Source organism: Schistocerca cancellata, chromosome 6, assembly GCF_023864275.1.
Source record: "Schistocerca cancellata isolate TAMUIC-IGC-003103 chromosome 6, iqSchCanc2.1, whole genome shotgun sequence".
In the NCBI taxonomy this organism is placed as follows: domain Eukaryota; kingdom Metazoa; phylum Arthropoda; class Insecta; order Orthoptera; family Acrididae; genus Schistocerca; species Schistocerca cancellata.
In genome coordinates, this window is record NC_064631.1 from 211,441,686 (window position 1) to 211,462,162 (window position 20,477).

The following is a 20,477-nucleotide window of genomic DNA, read 5'->3' on the forward strand; positions in this document are numbered from 1 at the left end:
CGTTTTCGGGGTTTCTCAGTGATGCCCATCAGTAAATGGTGCTTCTAAGCCACCTACGGTCCACCTTCAACCACACCTAACGCAAAAGAACTAACTGATTTGCTCTGTTCGCCTGTGCCGGAGGAAATGTGTAGTGTTTACACTTTGATCCTATACTGTAAGATAGCAACATTATGCCCATTCTTCCGATACGTATACATACAGATGATCGCTAGGCCACGGACTGTCCAAAACACGTGACCCCTTATCTCTCTGATCAATAGAACTGAGCTTTGACCCCTGACAAATAACATTTTCGAGCACGGATTTTTCGAACATATTGGTACTGTGTCCTGTCCTCCATGGCTCGATTAGCTGAAATCATAAGAAAAGTATAAATGTATGCAAAGGATTGCAAGACAAGACTGCTCGATTTGTTAGAACCATTCCAATGAACAAGGCTAGCGTTCCTTTTGAAGACACTGATTTGGCTACAGAAAGCAAAAGCATTAATATGGTTGTACCACCCTGCGTTTCGGCAAGTAAAGTAAAAAAGCAAGACCACGCCCAATTCACGAGGCTGTTTCCTCAGACCGTGGGAATGCTACCACAGAGCACTGAACAATGCTGCATCCTTATGCCGGAGAAAGAGTCCATGCATCAAAGGGTACTAGCCTATTAGGAGACCCTTGAACAATACTTGACATCGGGTGAATGACTGGAAATAACGGTGTCATAGCCACATACTTGGCTTCATTGTTCACAACAATTGATCCTACAGTTTAATTTCTCTGGCTTTGTCTGTAACAGCTTCACCGGGACTAACCGGCCAGTTGCATCTACAGTTGCAAGTCTCTGCGATCCTTCCATGTCTTTCTTCAGTTCGATCTCGTGGAGATTCCAACACCAACCCGTATTCAATAACAGAGCACGCTCAAGTCTGTTACGTGGGTCGCTTTGAAGATGTCACCACGGTACAGACGACATAGTATCCGACAGCCTCCCGACCACAGTTCACGGTTACCTGCAGAAATCTGGCTGATACAAATGAATAAATAGATTAAATATCTTCACCGGCTGCAAAGTTTCCTTACAACGCATTTCCTTATTCCATATTTCGACCTTATAACGCATTTCGAAATGTCTCCTTTATGACATCACTAAACACCCGCATCAAACATAATAAGTAAAGCACTGACGTACACCGAGGACAGTTTGGCGTGATACTTTGTATTAATGTTAGTATGCTGACGATGTGCATACTCGCAACGTTTCATAAAGGTGGAAGTATAATAAAGTTTGATGGCAATCACTGCCTATAATTTATTTAGTAAAACATCACCCACGGTTAGGCTTTAGGCCTTTTCCGACTGGCCGACTGCTGTCTGCCAACGCTAACCATTTGATCCAAATAAAATTGTCGCCACCCATATAACTGACTCATCATCACATGCAATCATGAGTTTATAGATGCGCATAATCCAGAATGATTTATTTTCTTCATTCAGACTCACTATATTGCAAGCATCCACTTTTAACGCCATAAGCCTTGGCTTTCCATCACATAAATTTCCAAAACATTACAATGGCTACGTCCACTATTCTAACGGCCAGATTAAGGCATAAGCGGTCGCTTGGTGCACCGAACTGAGAGGTGCGCCAGTGGCGCCACAAGATTTTTATACAGGACTTATCACATATACAGGATGGCACAGATAAAAGTAACCCGTCTAAGTATAAAGGAAATGGCGCGAAACTACAGAAGCGAAGAGCTGAAATTGACTTAACAATCTATTTACAGTGAAAAAAACATGTATAGAAGATGCTGAAAGTGACCCCCTGCAATATTAATACACAGCTGTGCACGTCTGTGCATATTCAGTTACACTCGGCGTAAAGTTTCGAAATCGATGGCAGAAACTTCAAGGCCGATGTTGTCTTTCAGTTCCTGTATTGTGCGTGGAATTGTTTCATAAACCTTGCTCTTCAAGTATCCCCACAGGAAAACTTTACATGATGTTAGATCTGGTGAACGTGGTGCCCACAAATGTTTACTGACAGTTCGTTCCTCAGTGAAGACATCATGGACTCGTTCCAGAGATACCCTAAAAGTGCGGCATGTCGCCGCATCCTGCTGGGAGAAGCAGTAATGTCTTTCATAATCAGAGTTGAGCACAAAATTAATCAAAAATTTCCATTTATAGAACCGTGTTGAGGGTAGTGTCAATGCGCGTTCCTGTTACAAAGCACCAAACCCCGTTTTTTTTTTTCTTTTTTAAATCGTGAAGTAGTGGCTGCCACACTATGTTAGGGTTCTCCATTGCCCAATACGAGGGTAATCCCAAAAGTAAGGTCTCCTATTTTTTATAAGTACATAGACCTGTTTATTTCTACAATGGTTTACATCAGTTTACAGCTTGAACATTTAGCTATTTTTCGACATAATCACAATTTTTGTAGACGCTGTGGTAGTTTTTGTATGCCCATGTCATACCAGCTCACCGCCATGCTGTTCAGAAAGTTATGAACTGGCATGATAGTTGCTTGGTCTCAGGTGTAAAGTGGTATGCCCAGGTTCCGTCACCCGTGACAATTGAGTCCAGAAAGTTGTCCTGTTCGGCTGCAAGGCGGTGAAGAAATTTCGCGGGAAGCATCAACTCGTTGCCGCATGTGGTCCTCAGTCAGCATGCGTGGCATCTATCTTGCGCACACCTTCCGGTAGTTCAATGTTTCCGTTAAAATTCTGTGAGCGGTGCTTCGGGAAACCTCAGGAACCAACGTGCAGAGATCATCCAGGGTGATCGGCCGATCTTCACGCATGCTTTGCTCAAACTTCAACACTGTCTCCTCATAAATTGACGGTCTCCCGCTCCTTTGATCGTCGTGAATTTCGGTCCGACCAGCTGCAAATTCTCTACACCACTTATGAACATTTTTGAGATCCATGCACGACTCACCATACACTTCCGTCAATTGGCGATGGATTTCAATCGGCGCAGTGCCGTTTGCGTTAGAAAACGGAAGAATTGCGCGCAATTCGCACTTGGCGGTAACATCCAACGGAATCTCCATTCTCAACGGCTAAGCCTCAGCGCGGCTTGCGCATGTTAACACACAGCACTCTTCGTAACAGTGTGACCAACTGCCACACAAACAGAGTTCTGCACTTATAAAAAAGTAGGAGACCTTACTTTGGGATTACCCTCGTACTTCGTGTTCTGTGAATTCACATGACCAGAAAGATGAAACCATGCTTCATGACACATGATTTAATGGAAAGGTTCTAATACACCATGGTTGATGTTACTCGGGAGCCACGTATAGTAATCCACACATTTCTGACTGTCATCCTCCCTTAATTGCTCCACAACCGTCACACGATACGGCTTCAAGTTAAGGCTTTTCAATATCCGCTGGCAACTACTCCTACTTACATGCGCCTGTTGGGCCAATTTACGCGTGGACTTCATTGGGCTCTGAATAATTCTCCGGCGAATGCCTGCAATAACTTCTGGTTTGCGAACTGAAGGATTTTTTGTTGTTTTACATTTTGCACAGATCATTAGGTGCGCCAGTTTTTATACATACTCTGTATTGCTCTCTTTGCTGGTAGTCCTCTGTCTCGATACATGACCCCGAAAACTTCGCGAGTTCCTTAATCGATCCTGTTTTCACGTACGCTTCCGAAATTTCAATTATTTCTTCTCTAGAGAAAGTAATTTTGCTGATCGCAAAGAGAAACGTTTAACTTCAGGGATGACATATACTGAAATGCTGACAGATGAATGCTGTCAATCGATTATTGCAGAAAACTGCCCATTTTTGTAGCTGTTTATTTCAGAAGTCGAAATATTGCATTCGTATTCAAAAGGGGGGGCTACTTGTAAATGCGCCACCCATTATTAATGCCACTTGGGTTGCCAGGGTGAGAGGGGCGCCAGGGGTGCACAAGTGCATGTTTTGTGTACAGTGCGTTTGGCAATTAGTAGCGGAAACTAACACGAATGAAAGTGCGCGGGGGAAAAGGAGGGAGGGGCCAAATAAGTCGCTTGTTGGGAAAAATTTCTCGAACTGGCCCCGAGTGTTGTGTCAGGGAATCGGAACCGTTGTTCTTACAGGCTTAAAGAATTTAGTGGTAGGACTTATAGTACAATCTATGGTACAATATGAACGAGCAGTCAGATCCACGAACGGACACTCGACGCTGCCTATAACGCAGCAAACACTGACAACAGTGCGCCGATGTGAACTGTAATGTCGCCGTGGATGATGTGCCACACATATGAGCAGTTGTAGACCTGGTGAATACCTGGCAAACGGTATTTACCTGTTTTGCGTATGATATTCAGTGGAAGCTTCTGGGCCATCAGTTCAAACAGATGGCAAGATACATTCAGGTACTTCTGAAAACATCTGAGACCTGCAACTGACTGCTAATGAACACTCAAGTCGTCATTTGAAGAAAATAAAACGAACCTGTTAGAATGGCCTTTTCAAAAGACCCGCCTGAAACAGCATCGGCTATCAGTCTTTGTGGTGGGCTAGAGTATCGCCTGGGTGGTAGACAAATTCGCTTAACTATCCAGCATTCAATGCTTCAGAAAGAATAGAAAACAAATGCCGCATTCAATATGTATCTTAGTTCTTCCCCGATGATTAAAGACCGTCACTGTAGTAACAGGAGCTGGGATATGCTACTAGTTATATGTGCGGCGTTAGGAACAAACAGCAATGTCTGTCTGAGAACATTTAGCCACGGAGTATATTTTATTTGTGTGAAATTTGATTCTATAGTATCTTTATTTTTCTTTCGATAAGATGAAAACGTGCCTTAAAACTTACGGAAACAGAGTTGCCAAATGCGTTTTTCGGAGCAAACAAGTTCGAATAGTACTCTCTCTTAAGTAAGAAGTTCGAAGACCAGGGGCAATGAAAGTTCGATGGTACCGTGAAATTAATGTGGGTCACTCAACGAGTCAATTCGGCTTATCAGGAAGCCTATGCCTCATTTTGTATCACAGATTCGGAAAAAAGAAGAAATACCATCTGACATATTATGTGACGTGCCAACTTGCTCCATCTTCTTGTAACAGCTTGAGCAACAAAAAGGGAATGCAAACTGCCCTGAACGTACGCGCTTTGCTCGTCTCTGCATCATGCTTGACTACTTATCTCGCACAGCAATCAAACAAGGCGAAACCGAAAAAGTGAAGGCGATCATTGAATAAAGAGGGTTCCGAGCAGTTGGGCACGGTGCGCTGAGATTGAATCTACAATCGCGGGAGTCGGGGTAGAAGAAGAGTGCAATGTAACGATAAGGTCTTCGGCCGTGAGTCTAGTTAGAATGCTACTATCCCACACTCATCTTCAGGCTGTTGTCGAAGTCCACCGCGTGACGTTATGGTTTTCTGATGCAGACTGCCTGCAACCAGCCGAAACGGCTCATAGCCGTTATGACAAGTGACTGGGTTGCTGGGGGCACCGTAGCATGCCGAGACGGCTGACAGCGATCTATGGATCAGCGGGCGACGCTGACGTTGGGTACTCAAAGAGGATGTAGCGTATCTAATACTTATCTTCTCATCTTATAGCCCATGCCCCTTTCTTCTGTCGAGCGTGATGGCGGAGGGGTTACAACAAAACTTGTATTAGGGAGGAGCGAGATTCAAATGCTAACGGCCTCCCTGATTTTACTTTTTTTACCATTTCAATGAATCACATCTGACTACAGCCAAAATGGTGTTTTGATAAGGTCACGGCCTATTTCCTAGTACTACCTAGCCGAACTGATCTTTTAACAAGTCTCTCATGATTCCATGAGGACAGGATTTTGGATTCTAGCGATTCTTTTTTCTCTACTCCTTGTGTACTGATGTTCTCATCTCCCTCAGTTCACAGTGTCATTGGGTTGGTGTTACCAAGAAAACGTGGTTTTCCTGTCATTTAAAGCTAGCAGCTACCCTGCGTAAAAACTATTCCAAGACCTTACTATATTCCAATTCAATGAGCGAACCAAGGAACTCTGGAAAATAACTGTAGATGTATTCACGTGCTGACAGTAGAGAAGACACTATATACAGTGACTCATCTATCGGCAATGACAATTGTTTCTTTTGCAATCTCTAGTGTAGCACTTTAACAATGGTTCATAGTAACAAGTAATACCACATCCACCACTGGATTGAAGATTGCCTCCATACTTTTCCACATACATACATGTTGCTCCTACATGTTTCCAGCTTCCATTGTACCGTCATCTTGGCCCATCTACTATCAAATGTTCAAATGTGTGTGAAATCTTATGGGACTTAACTGCTAAGGTCATCAGTCACTAAGCTTACACGCTACGTAACCTAAATTATCGTAAGGACAAACACACACACACACACACACACACACACACACACACACACACACACACACACACACACCCATCTCAATTTAATTTTAATTATGGCCAAAATTATATGTTCAACTCCAGTTTGTTCCCTCGTCCATATATTTTCCTCACTTCTTATAATTAACGGCAAGAATCTTCACACTGCTCGCTTAACAACCCTGAGTTTTATAATTCTTTTGCATTAAAAAATTCATGTCTTGCTGTTTTTAGTCAAAACTGGTAATCACACTGACAGTAAACATACTCTTTCACACACAACATTGGAATCTTGGTTTTGGAAACTCTATTTAATGTGTAGAAAGCACTAAGGTCATATTTCCTCTTCTGTTTATTTCTTTTGCTGTCCCGTAACAGGTTCCTTTTTGTGATGCTAAATTAAATGTTTTTCAATTTTGTTATTCATCAGTTAAGTTTTCTCTCTTTCTTATCTAGTACTGTTTGAACTTGCTCAAGGTAGTGGATTTCATGTTAGGAATACATTAGTACCCGAAGTGATCTCTTAGGTTTTGTTGGCATGATTCGTTAATGGTGGGCTTCTGGGTGTTCTGCCTAGTTGTGCAAGTCTGGTTGCAGTCCAGGCAGAGAGTACACAATAACAAAACTTACAACATATGAAGAAGACAACTGGTTTGTCACTGAAATATTGTGCATAACATAGAGACAATAACAAAGCAGAGCACCCAGAAGCACATCATTACTACCAACAGCTCTGAAAGGACTGGAACATGTATTGGAATTCAAGAAGCTTTTTGGATTGGAAATCATTTCACAAAATGTCAGTTCCAAGCAAGAATTCACTTTGTTCTTACTGGAGATACAACAGCATTGCACTCACTGTTTATCTGTATGAAACAATTACACACCACAGCATCTTGTAAAGTTATAAACAATATCTTGTTAAATATTAATAATTAATTTCTATGATTCCAGAAGCTTTTCAACAAACTTTTGAAGTCAATATCAGTGAAATTCAGTCACTGTTCGACAGTACGTTCCAAAGTTAATGTGCTTTACAAGATGAAATGACAGTATGACATAATTAGTCTGTTGTGCTTCTATCCAGTTGATCAATATAAATGAGACATGTACACCCATTACAATGTGTTCATGATTATAGATTCTGAATCTTTGAATGGTAGATGAAGACTAATGGAACACCTGACCACAGACACTGATGTGTCCAATGCTTGCTCCATCTGAGAAATGAAGTATAAAATTTAAATCTGAATTCTTCTAAAAAAAAAATGCCCTCTTTTAGAAACACAGTGTTTGACAACTTGCCTTTGCTGCATCAATAGATAACTTTTTTCCTGTGTCTACAGATATCTGAACTTGATAACTCCATATACTGAATAATTTTAATAGTCGACTCATGCCCACAGTGCTTTTTGTTCAATGAAAAACCCACAATAATGTTTTATTTATTTTAGAGTTTTGAAAGAGTAAATGACTCAGTGGCTACCACACTGTACAAACAGTTTCAGGATTAAATTTCCAACCAGTTACAGTACCAGGAATGAAAGATCAACACAAAAACACCATGGTTCAGATACTAAGTTGCGCTGTATACACACAACAACTATTTGGGTCAACTGTAAGGTGAGGTATAGTGCCTCTTGCAGAACTTTATCCACTAAAGCACTATGTATTCAAAGTTGAACACGGGTTCATGAATCCCTTATTTTTCCATCAACACACAGTAAATGTAGTCAGATAACTTTCACTCTCTCTCTCTCTCTCTCTCTCTTTTTTGGGGGGGGGGGGGGGGGGGAGGGCGACAAGCAAGCAAAAATCTCAGACTGTTCTGCCTGGTTTTTCAGTTTCTTTTTTCTGAGACAACAGTACCTATAGGAAACATCCAAATGGCAGCTCTAGCAGAAAAGTGATCCGTTCCTTATTCAGATAATAAAACCTTGGATCATGTGGTTATAAAAGAATATTTTTGTATACTATTTCTCAGATATGGAATCTCATTCCACTTTTAGAGCAATAGAGAGAAGTGCTTTTCAATTGTTTAACAAAGTGCAGCCTTCAATACTATCCTTTTATGCGATATGGTAACCGGGATGCAATAAATGAAAGGAAATTTGATAAGGGAATTGAAGTGAGAAGCAGAGTGGGCTGATGATTAGGAATCTATGAAAGGACAAAATTTATTTACAGTTGATGAAAAGCTCAATGGATTTAAGACATACAATTTGGAAAGAATGCAGATGGGACTGTCTCCTGGTTCAAAATGGTTCAAATGGCTCTAAGCAGTATGTGACTTAACATCTGAGGTCATCAGTCCCCTAGACTTAGAACTACTTAAACCTAACTAACCTAAGGACATCATACACATCCATGCCTGAGGCAGGATTCTAACCTGCGACTGTAGCAGCAACATGGTTCCGGACTGAAGTGCCTAGAACCGCTCGGCCACAGCGGTGTCCTCTGGTACAATACTTTCTACATGCTGCAAGATATGCACTGAAATGAACATTCCTTTCACTGTAAAGAACAACCAGAAACTGAACAATTTCCCCAGAGTTTTCAATGTTTTCCGTTTCTTTCCCCTCTTTCTTTTTGATAACAAATAGCTCATAATGCACCAATTCAAATGTAGAGGCCTTTAATCCAGACTAAGGTTCAATTATAATCCATTTTCATTTCATTTTGAGGAAACATGGTTGGTTGGAGATATTCTCAGGCTTCACTTAACTTTAGTGTAGAAATGTGTATTCACGGTCCAAAATCTGATGGGTCCTTTTACAGTTAATCATTCGCATGAATCCATACTCACTAGAGCTCAATTATTTGCTCTGCTTCCTGATGCCAACAGTTTGTTTAGTTCTGTCAGATTTACTATTTACGACAAATACTATACTGTAAGTTGCAGCATTTATTGTACAAACAAAATTTATGCTCTAAATTATTAATTGTATTTTCATTGTTAGAACCAAATTTCTAGCAATACAATTCAACTGAGAAATACTTTTCTCCTTTGCAGGTCAGCGAATCACAACAATACAGCTGGATGGAGTGCAATATTTCATCAGTCGTATGAATCCATACTCACCGGAGCTCAATTATTTCCTAGCATATCAGTACTGCCGATCACTTGGTTTGCAACTAGCATCATTTGAATCACGTGAAAAGGCAGATTCTTTAATGGAGTATTTAAGAAATGCTGGTAAGTGAAAGTATTAGAAGCTAATAACTTACTATCTGACAGTTACACATGGTCAAATAAATAAAACATAGTATGTATATCTGTGCTCAAGGCATCGACCTGCTACAGATGAGCGGCTGTCTTTCCTTATTTCATGTATTGCCCCATATAACATAGTTAAATAAAATATAATCTTAGATAGAATGCCAATTCTTACAACTGCTTTATAACATGTCATCAGAATTTATCTTTACTTTGGCAAGAATACCTTCCTGTAACTTAAAGTGTCTATTAATGCAAAACAGGTTATAACAAATATGACTTCTGGACTTCTGGGAATCGGCTTGGAACATCAGACATGATGTTATGGATGAGTACTGGCTTGCCCTTCAACAGTACATTCAATTACATGAGGAACCTACCATCCAATGATCTCCACTCAGCATCTGAAGACCAAGATGCTGCATCTGATGATGGTGGTGTAGTAAATGAAGGGATAGTTGAGGGAAGAAGCAAGAGCAACAGGAGACGAAGGTGATAAAAACTATCAGTAGAACTTCACAAATAACAAATAGAAATGTTTAGGTAGCTAACTTCAACAACAATATAAAGGGTGATAACTTTCTTTAAGGTTGTTATCAATTATATCCATTCTCTCAGAATTATAGCACATAAGAAAAGAAGATGCAATTTAGTTCATAGCCCCTTGTTCACAATGTTGTACTTCCATTTTTAGTAGTCATTGTAACAAGTTGGTTGGTTGGTTGGTTTGGGGGATTAAAGGGACCAGACTGCTATGGTCATCGGTCCCTTTTTCCAAAGACAAAGAACACCCACAGAGAATAAAAACGAGGAACAAAAGAGATCACAGACGATACAGGACAAGAGAAACTGAGACAAAGACAAGACAAAACGAACTAAAAGCACACAGAGTGTGACGGTGGTTGGCCGACCAGAGAAATAAAAAAGGAAAAGCCAACCACTAGAAACACATTAAAAAATCAGTTTAAAACCGGAGGCCAAAGGCCAGAATCAACACAAAACAATAAGATAAAAATAGAAACACTCAGAGTAAAGAATAAAAACCCCCTGCCCGAATAAAACGTAAAACTAAGTCAGCCATAGCCGGGTCATCTGTTAAAAGGGCAGGGAGCGAGTCAGGCAGTGCGAACGACTGCCTGAGCGCAGCTAAAAACGGACACTCCAATAAAACATGAACCACGGATAAAACGGAGCCGCAGCGACATAGAGGCGCATCCTCACGGCGCAATAAGTGGCCGTGGGTAAGCCGAGTGTGCCCAATGCGCAGCCGGCAGAGGACAACAGACTCCCGGCGAGAAACCCGCAAGGAGGAGCGCCACACACCGGTAGCCCCCTTGATGGCCCGAAGTTTGTTGCGTGAAGGCAGGGCGCGCCATTCAGTGTCCCAAAGGTCCAGAATTTTGCGGCGTAGGAACGCCCGCAAATCGGTCTCCGGGAGGCCAACGTCCAGAGGTGGTGCACTAGTCGCCTCTTTCGCCAGCCGGTCAACATTCTCGTTGCCGGGGATCCCAACATGGCCTGGGGTCCACACGAAGACCGCAGAGCGGCCGCAACGCGCAAGAGTATGCAGGGACTCATGGATAGCCATCACCAGACGGGAACGAGGAAAACACTGGTCGAGTGCTCGTAAACTGCTCAGGGAATCGCTACAGATAACGAACGACTCACCTGAGCAGGAGCGGATATACTCTAGGGCTCGAAAGATGGCAACCAGCTCAGCAGTGTAAACGCTGCAGCCAGCCGGCAAAGAACGTTGTTCGGAATGGTTCCCTAGAGTGAGCGCATACCCGACTCGACCAGCAACCATCGAGCCGTCGGTGTAAACAATGCCAGAGCCCTGATACGTGGCCAGGATGGAATAAAAGCGGCGGCGGAAGGCCTCTGGAGGGACTGAGTCCTTCGAGCCCTGTGCCAAGTCGAGCCGAAGGCAAGGGCGAGGAACGCACCACGGGGGTGTACGCAGAAGTGCCCGGAAAGGAGGTGGAACAGGGACAAGCCCAAGCCCGGAGAGAAGCTCCTTGACGCGTATGGCGATCGGACAACCCGACCGGGGCCGACGTTCCGGCAGACGGACGACTGACTGCGGGAACAGGAGACGATAGTTAGGATGCCCGGGCGAGCTTAGAACATGGGCAGCATAAGCGGCCAGCAAACGTTGGCGCCGGAACCGCAGTGGAGGGACACCTGCCTCCACGAGTAAGCTGTCCACAGGGCTGGTGCGGAAAGCACCAGTGGCAAGGCGTATCCCGCTGTGGAGGATTGGGTCCAGCACCCGCAACGCAGACGGGGATGCTGAGCCATATGCCAGGCACCCATAATCCAGACGGGACTGGATTAACGCCTGGTAGAGCCGTAACAGGGTAGAGCGGTCGGCTCCCCAGCGGGTGTGGCTCAAGCATCTCAGAGCGTTTAGATGCCGCCAACACGTCTGTTTAAGCTGCTGGATATGAGGCAGCCAAGTCAACCGGGCATCAAAAACCACCCCCAAAAACCTGTGGGTCTCCACCACAGCAAGGAGTTCGTCGGCAAGATAAAGCCGCGGCTCAGGATGGACTGTTCGGCGCCGGCAGAAATGTATAACGCGGGTCTTGGCCGCCGAAAACTGAAACCCATGCGCTACAGCCCAAGACTGCGCCTTACGGATAGCGCCCTGTAGCTGACGTTCAACAGCGGCAATGCCAGTAGAGCTGTAATAAAGGCAGAAGTCGTCAGCATACAGGGAAGCGGAGACAGAATTTCCCACGGCCGCAGCAAGCCCGTTAATGGCTATTAAAAACAGACAGACACTTAAAACAGAGCCCTGTGGCACACCGTTCTCCTGGACGTGGGAGGAACTATACGAGGCCGCGACTTGCACGCGGAAGGTACGACACGACAGAAAATTGCGGATAAAAATCGGCAGAGGACCCCGAAGACCCCATCCATGGAGCGTAGAAAGAATGTGATGACGCCACGTCGTATCGTACGCCTTCCGCATGTCGAAAAAGACAGCGACCAGGTGCTGACGGCGGGAAAAGGCAGTACGGATGGCCGACTCCAGGCTCACCAGATTGTCGGCGGCGGAGCGGCCTTTACGGAACCCACCCTGAGATGGAGCCAGAAGGCCTCGAGACTCCAGTACCCAATGCAAGCGCCGGCTCACCATCCGTTCAAGCAACTTGCAAAGAACGTTGGTGAGGCTAATGGGACGGTAGCTGTCCACCTCCAGAGGGTGCTGTCCAGGTTTCAAAACGGGGATAACAATGCCTTCCCGCCATTGCGACGGAAACTCCCCCTCGACCCAAAGACGGTTGTAAAGATCGAGAAGGCGCCGCTGGCAGTCCACTGAAAGGTGTTTCAGCATCTGACAGTGGATGCCATCTGGCCCAGGAGCGGTATCAGGGCAAGCAGCGAGGGCACTGCGAAATTCCCACTCACTAAATGGAGCATTGTAAGATTCCGGGTGGTTGGTGCGAAACGAAAGGCTCCGACGTTCCATCCGCTCTTTAATGGAGCGGAAGGCCTGGGGGTAATTCGCAGAAGCGGAACTCATAGCAAAATGCTCTGCTAAGCGATTGGCAATGACGTCGGAGTCAGTACAAACTGCTCCATTCAGTGAGAGCGCAGGGACGCTGGCAGGTGGCCGATAGCCGTAGACGCGTCGAATCTTGGCCCAGACCTGCGAAGGAGTGACATGGAGGCCAATGGTGGACACATACCGCTCCCAGCACTCCTTCTTGCCTTGGCGGATAAGGAGGCGGGCCCGCGCACGCAGCCGTTTGAAGGCGATAAGGTGGTCGAGGGAGGGGTGTCGCTTGTGACGCTGGAGCGCCCGCCGGCGATCTTTAATCGCTGCAGCGATCTCAGGCGACCACCAAGGCACAGCCTTCCGCCGAGGGGACCCACAGGAATGGGGAATGGCAGATTCGGCGGCAGTAACGATGCCGGTGGTGACCGATTGAACGACCGCATCAATGTCATCGGTAGAGAGAGGCTCAAAAGCGGCAGTGGAGGAGAACAAGTCCCAGTCAGCCTTATTCATAGCCCATCTGCTAGGGTGCCCAGAAGAGGGGCGCTGTGGTAGTGACAAAAAGATCGGAAAATGGTCACTACCACACAGGTCGTCATGCACACTCCATTGGACAGACGGTAAGAGGCTATGGCTACAGATTGAAAGGTCAATGGCGGAGTAGGTGCCATGCGCCACACTGAAGTGTGTGAAGGCACCATCATTTAACAGCGAGAGATCGAGCTGCGACAATAAATGCTCAATGATGGCGCCTCGACCTGTTGCCACTGACCCACCCCACAGAGGGTTATGAGCGTTGAAGTCGCCCAATAGCAAGAAAGGTGGCGGCAATTGGGCGACCAGTGCAGCCAGGACATGCTGCGAGACATCACCATCCGGTGGAATGTAAAGGCTGCAGACGGTAACAGCCTGTGGCGTCCACACACGTACAGCGACAGCCTCTAAAGGCGTCTGGAGAGGGACAGACTCGCTGTGCAGAGTGTGAAGGATATAAATGCAGACGCCACCAGACACCCTTTCATAAGCTGCTCGGTTCTTGTAATAACCCCGATAGCCACGGAGGGCGGGGGTTCGCATCGCCGGAAACCAAGTTTCCTGCAGAGCAATGCAGAAGAAAGGGCGAAGGCTGAGAAGTTGGCGGAGCTCAGCTAGATGGTGGAAGAAACCGCTGCAGTTCCACTGGAGGATGGTATTAGCCATGGATGGGAAAGGCGTGAAGGGACTGGGGAGGCAGATTACGCCTCCGGGGCCCCTGCTGCTACTGAGTCACCACCTGGACAACAGCTACCTACTGCATCCGAGGGACTGGCGAGATCCATGTCCTCAGCGGACGCCAGGATCTCCACCTCATCCTCGGACGCAGAGGGAGAAGGTTGCGGTGGGACAGGTGCCACCGCAATTTCAGGATGCTTGGGAGCCTTTTTCTTTGACTGCTTTGCGCGCTGAGCCTTAGGTGGTTCTGGCTGGGAGGGCCTCACTGGGTCAGTCTCTGGGACTGAAGACGACCGTGACGCCCGACGACCAGCGACCGGTGATTGTTTGACAACCTTGCGGGTGTCCACTTTGGCACTGGGCAAAGCCTGGGATGGGAGGGCCCCAAGGGACCCCTTCCGAGCGAGAGGAGCCGAAGAAGGCTCACGCTTCTCCGGCTGTGAAGGGGGAACAGATGTCCCCGGTGGTTGGGGTGGTGTTGCTCCTGAAGTAGATGGAGCAGGAGCAACAGGGAGTGAAGTGCCCCCCACAACCAAGGGGGCCGGTGAATGCTGACCGAGCTGAGATCGAACTGGTGTTGCAGCAGCGGCATAACTAGTTGGCATTGGCACAGGATGTAGCCGCTCAAATTTCCGCCTTGCCTCGGTGTAGGACAGGCGGTCCAGGGTCTTATATTCCATTATCTTTCTTTCCTTCTGAAAGATCCTACAGTCCGGCGAGCAGGGGGAATGGTGTTCTCCGCAGTTAACACAGATAGGAGGCGGGGCACATGGAGTATCAGGATGCGAAGGACGTCCACAATCCCGACATGTGATGCTGGAAGTACAGCGAGATGACATGTGCCCGAACTTCCAGCATTTAAAACACCGCATCGGAGGAGGGATATATGGCTTCACATCACAACGGTAAACCATCACCTTAACCTTTTCGGGTAAGACATCACCCTCAAAGGCCAAGATGAAGGCACCGGTGGCTACCTGATTATCCCTCGGACCCCGATGGACGCGCCGGACGAAGTGAACACCTCGTCGTTCGAGGTTGGCGCGTAATTCATCGTCGGACTGCAGAAGAAGATCCCTGTGGAATATTATACCCTGGACCATGTTCAGACTCTTATGCGGCGTGATGTTAACTGAAACATCCCCCAACTTGTCACAATTGAGCAACCTCCGTGACTGGGCAGAGGATGCCGTTTTGATGAGCACAGAACCAGAGCGCATCTTGGACAAGCCCTCCACCTCCCCGAACTTGTCCTCTAAATGCTCCACAAAAAACTGGGGCTTGGTTGACATAAACGATTCCCCATCAACTCGCGTACACACAAGGAACCGGGGTGAATAGTCTCCACTGCCTTCTTTTGCCATACGTTCCTCCCATGGAGTGGCCAGGGAGGGAAATGATCGTGGATCGTATTTCCTGCCGTTGAGGTTAGACCTCGATCGCTTAGAGACTGCTGGTGGTGGCCCACCAGCGAGAGATGATGTACCACGCTTCATTGCGGGCCATCCGCCCTGATGCCACCTACTCCGACCAAGGGCCCTCCCCACGGGCGCCACCCAGCCACAGCAAAGGCCACCTGGCAGGATGGCCATTGCCGGGAGTCCCGATGCCCCGGGGCGATGGGCATCTACTCCTTGGCATACGTGGGGAGTTAACGGCGCAGGCATCAGTAGAGCGATCCCTGTGTTGTCAGGGGGCTACAACCAAGAGGGTACATGGCGGCCCCACCACAACGGACTGGCTACCGTGCTGGATCTTAGGTGCAAAAAATGGCCAAGGTCGTCGTCGCAGTTAAAAGAAACGCTGCAGAGTGCAGTGTGGTAATCGCCCAAGAGATCGAAAACGAGCGGGACACCATTGCAACGACGAGAAAGACGGCTAAAGGTCTAATTGCACGATGGATACAGTGCACCATGTAAGGCGCCCTTCCCCAATTGGCTCGCTCTTCGGAATAATTTAGAAAGATGGAGGTCAAACCCGAGAGGGGACCATCACATAAGGCCGAAACACGTGAGACTCCTTTTAGTCGCCTCTTACGACAGGCAGGAATACCGCGGGCCTATTCTAACCCCCGAACCCGCAGGGGGGATTGTAACAAGTAATGATAGAAAGGATTATTGAAATTAATAGCAATTTTGACCACAGATAGTGTTTAAAATAATCACAGTTCAAGAAATGATGCTTACATCCCCTGTGTTGGCTGTTTCGCACCCTATAATATAAGGTGTACACGTCCATATACATAATACTGCAGCATAAATCACATATAATGCCAATAAAAAATGAAACTATGAATAGAAGAAATTCTTTATTTGGTACAGTGAAGTTTAATTATTTTCCAGTCACTGTTTACAGGAACATCGCTCAACGTTTTACCATTATTTATGTTCCCAGTGACATGATTTTTTTTTTGGTGAATTAGCACACACACATTGCTGGCCATTAAAACTGCGATGACATGAAGGGGGCATGCAACAAATGTCAAATTAGCGTGCACTAGTGCTTGAATATGCAAATAATTAGCACTTCAGCACAACGCTAAAAAGTAGGTACGAGTGACGCCATCTTCATTCTGAAGAAAAGACGGATTATGCAGTGGGTTTATCATTAAGGTATCACATATTAATGTTGTTTGTTTGTGAGAGATCATGTTATGTCTCCTGTAAAAAGGAGAAAATGTACCAGGAGTGGCAGGACCTTGGAGCACCACAGGCTGTCAGCATAACAACCATTGTTGCAGATTCCCTTGTTAGGGCAGCAGAGAGAGAGAGAGGCACACTACAGTGGTGCATTCAATGAAAAAACTGATGCCACACCTTTTCGTAAGAGTCACAGATCTGCATACAGCATCATGGCAGTCATCTAGATATTCCAAATAGAATGAACACTGAGAGATTGCATTTGTAATCGTCATACGAGACCAGCACCTAGAGAGATGGTATCGGATACCTTTGGGTTTAAACATTATCACTTTTGGTTCACATAACTGGTAATTCTGACAGCAATTGTTATGTTTGTGTTGCGCTGTATTTTTATTGGTCCCGAGTCCTTTGTACACAGCTCATGCATTAGACATTGGGCAAGTCCGTTATACGCATATGTATGAAAATGATTTCTTTGCATACTTATTTAAAATTATAAATAATTCACTACATACTTTTAAACAGTATTCAATGGATAAAAGCAGGGATGCTGTAACTGTAATTCTGAAGTGACTGTGCCCATTCTTTGAGGTATGTACAATGTTATCTTCTGACAATATACTGCATGACTGCATACAGAGAGAGTTCAAACGTTGCTCTGGCACGCATGTTAGCAAGATCTCTCGCCTGCTGCAAACACCTGGTCACAGGCTGCCAAAAGAATGGTATGCCACCACTCATCAGCCACTAAGATTGAAGCAGTATGTAATGATGTACCCTTATCTGATATATGAGTTAAGTTCAAATCAATGCCCAGCCAGGTTAGCACCACTGTTGCTACCAGAGGTGACAGCTCTGTGTAAAAAATTTACTATTGTACACTGTACACTCCCAAATCAACTACAATCACATATTCATTTTCTTATACTGAATACACATGATAAATAACATTTAATTATTTGTTATTCTTCCTGGTGTAGCAATTTTATGGGTCATGGTTGAGTTCACCAGTAGAGATATGCAAGACCTACTGCCCTTAAATATTGAATGATTTAAGGAAGCACAATGACAAGAAATTACTTATAAGAAGGTGAAGAACACACTGATCAATCTAGCAGCAATTACCCATAAAGCCAAGGGCAGTTTCTGTGGATGGTTTCAATAGTGTCATCAACTGGAAAGAAGTGCATTACATATGTGCTTCTTAGCACTGAAGGGAAATATTTGTTCCCTTTACAGTTTTACTTCATTGCTTTTTAGAAAGTTATAAAGTGCAGCTAACTTTATTATGTTTATTTACCAAGGTTTTAAATAATTTACTTACTTTCATGATATCTTAGATGCAAAAACAGTCTTAAATTGTTATCCTTTTTAACAGAGGAGGATATCACAACCCAAATACAGGCTGTGTGACACTGAGGGCACCAGAACTTTCCTGGGAGACAGATGACTGCAATGCTGTGAAGGACTTCATATGTGAACAGACACGGTGCTACTATTACAATTATGGCTCCATTCCTGTGTCCACATCCCAGGGGTAAGAAGGTGAGGAACACATGTCTATCCATATCAAAAAACCATTAGTCTAGGCAGCTGCTGCACAGTAATTCCAAGCATCATACAGTGCAAAGTGATGCGACACTATGTACAACCAATGCACCAAACAGTAAATAATAAATTAGTTTGATTTCTACCCCATGGCTTTTCTAAATCACAAATCTGCACACAGATGTTGTACATACAATGATTATCTCCTTACAAAACTTTTTTCTGTAAGGCTGTCACTCTTGGCATTAACAACTGAACAATTATTTTAGACACATGCATGACAATCTTGAATATTTGTTTAGGTATCACTATTGGGGATCTTGTCTGGTGAGATGTAGATTTATCTGATTCATTTTCGTCATAGCATTTCTCCATAGGGACAGCATTACACATGTTCTTGCATGATCTGATCCTTTAATTTTGGTATTTACTGACAAAGCATGGATCTGATGTAAATTCTACAATTTCCTATTTAACTGGTGTTTTATTTCCAACTAACAGTTTGTTTCTCAAACGTGGAATATTTTTTTCTTGGTCCTGACATTTATTATACAGAGAATTTGCAATTCTTCAGAAGTAATAATTCTCTCAGTCACCTCACCAGTTGCAAATCACTTAGGTTGGTCTACGTCATTCGTAATTTCAATTATATTTCAACTCAGTAGGAGCTGAACATCTTATTTCCATTGGCATGGTGCTGTAAAGCTCTATAAGAAATGGACAACTATGTTTTATCAGTGTTGAAGAAGTAAGTTTATGAGATGTGCCATTACCCACAAGGTCATGAAAGATGGTGCATAAGTTCAGAATGACAAATATCAAGATAATGCTGAACAGTAAACAATTTCTCTTTTTATGCATTATTGGCATATACATGAGGTGAATTATTCGACATGGTGGAGGCAAATGATTATGAATTAATTTGTTTGTAATTACATCCATTGTGTAGAAAGTAGACTTATTTTCTCTCTGTAGATGTCTTATGAAGTACAAGGATAGAGCAGCTCTTCTGCTTTTACTGTATGAAGTACTGAATAACAAACTTCTTCAGTTTTCTACTAATTATTAAAGAGGCATTGAGAATTCTATAATATATCACATCGGCAGCAGGAGATATGAGGGAATGAGTACTTTCAATGAGAAACACTAAATAGAACAGAGAAAGGATTAGCTCTGGTATATATATATAATGAACTTTTATGGCGTGTACAGTATCATACAGAGCTGTGTAACATTCAGCTGCATTCGTTCCACACATTACCAGTTTAGAAGTATATAATTTGAACAAGAATTCTGCCAACACATAGCTGATTAAAAACAGAACTGTCATGAAGTTACACATTTAGAACATGCATCTGAAATGTATTTTCTACTCTATAACGAATATTCCAAATTACCTTCTCAAATTCCAGTTGATATATGTTTACTATCTGATAATGACTGTAACATACCTTATCCCATATATAGAAAAGAAAAAAACATTTATCTATGTACAAATTGTCATTTAATACAAAGAACAAGTTAAAACTAAATGCAGAGTTATCACACACAAAAATACAGAACATTACTTTTTAAAAAAAGAAGAACATTTTAATACAGACAAATTGAGCCAAGGAAAGGTTCCTTTTTCTGATAAATTATGAAAGTTATGCAAGTGTTTCCACAGAGAAGCTATATATATATATATATATATATATATATAGTTGCACAACTAATTCACATCTCTCTCTTTCCTTGTTGTATGCTTCAAATCCTTTGGTCTCTCTCAGCATCCTGTATTGATGAAGTCTGGGGAAACAATAACTGCTAACAAACAGTATTGTTCTATTACTGTTAAATGAGCCTAATTTATTAACTAACTTGGATTAAATACCAACTGTCTTGTATCTAAGACAGTTATCAGTATCTTCTGCGCTCATATAGCTTGTAAAAACTGTGAAATATGGTGTATCTATCCCATGACAGCAAGACAAATTACAATTTCTAATACCAATT

The 20,477-nt window shown here is 44.2% G+C and overlaps 2 protein-coding genes across 6 annotated transcripts in view; one reads left to right on the forward strand and one right to left on the reverse strand.

Annotated features, from left to right (window-relative positions):
- LOC126190999 (cytosolic carboxypeptidase 1-like) overlaps positions 1–20,477 on the reverse strand; it is a 519,277-nt gene that overhangs the window by 250,112 nt on the left and 248,688 nt on the right. The window lies entirely within an intron of this gene.
- The window catches only part of LOC126191000 (uncharacterized), a 57,559-nt gene that overhangs the window by 34,614 nt on the left and 2,468 nt on the right, over positions 1–20,477 (forward strand). Inside the window, exons 2-4 of one of the 2 annotated variants that reach the window (XM_049931680.1) lie at positions 9,369–9,551; positions 9,836–10,064; positions 18,313–18,471. In XM_049931680.1, coding sequence (XP_049787637.1) covers positions 9,369–9,551; positions 9,836–10,064; positions 18,313–18,471 — 571 coding nt within the window. Of the gene's footprint in view, positions 1–9,368; positions 9,552–9,835; positions 10,065–18,312; positions 18,480–20,477 lie in introns of both variants that reach the window. The other variant, XM_049931681.1, reaches the window with a different exon arrangement.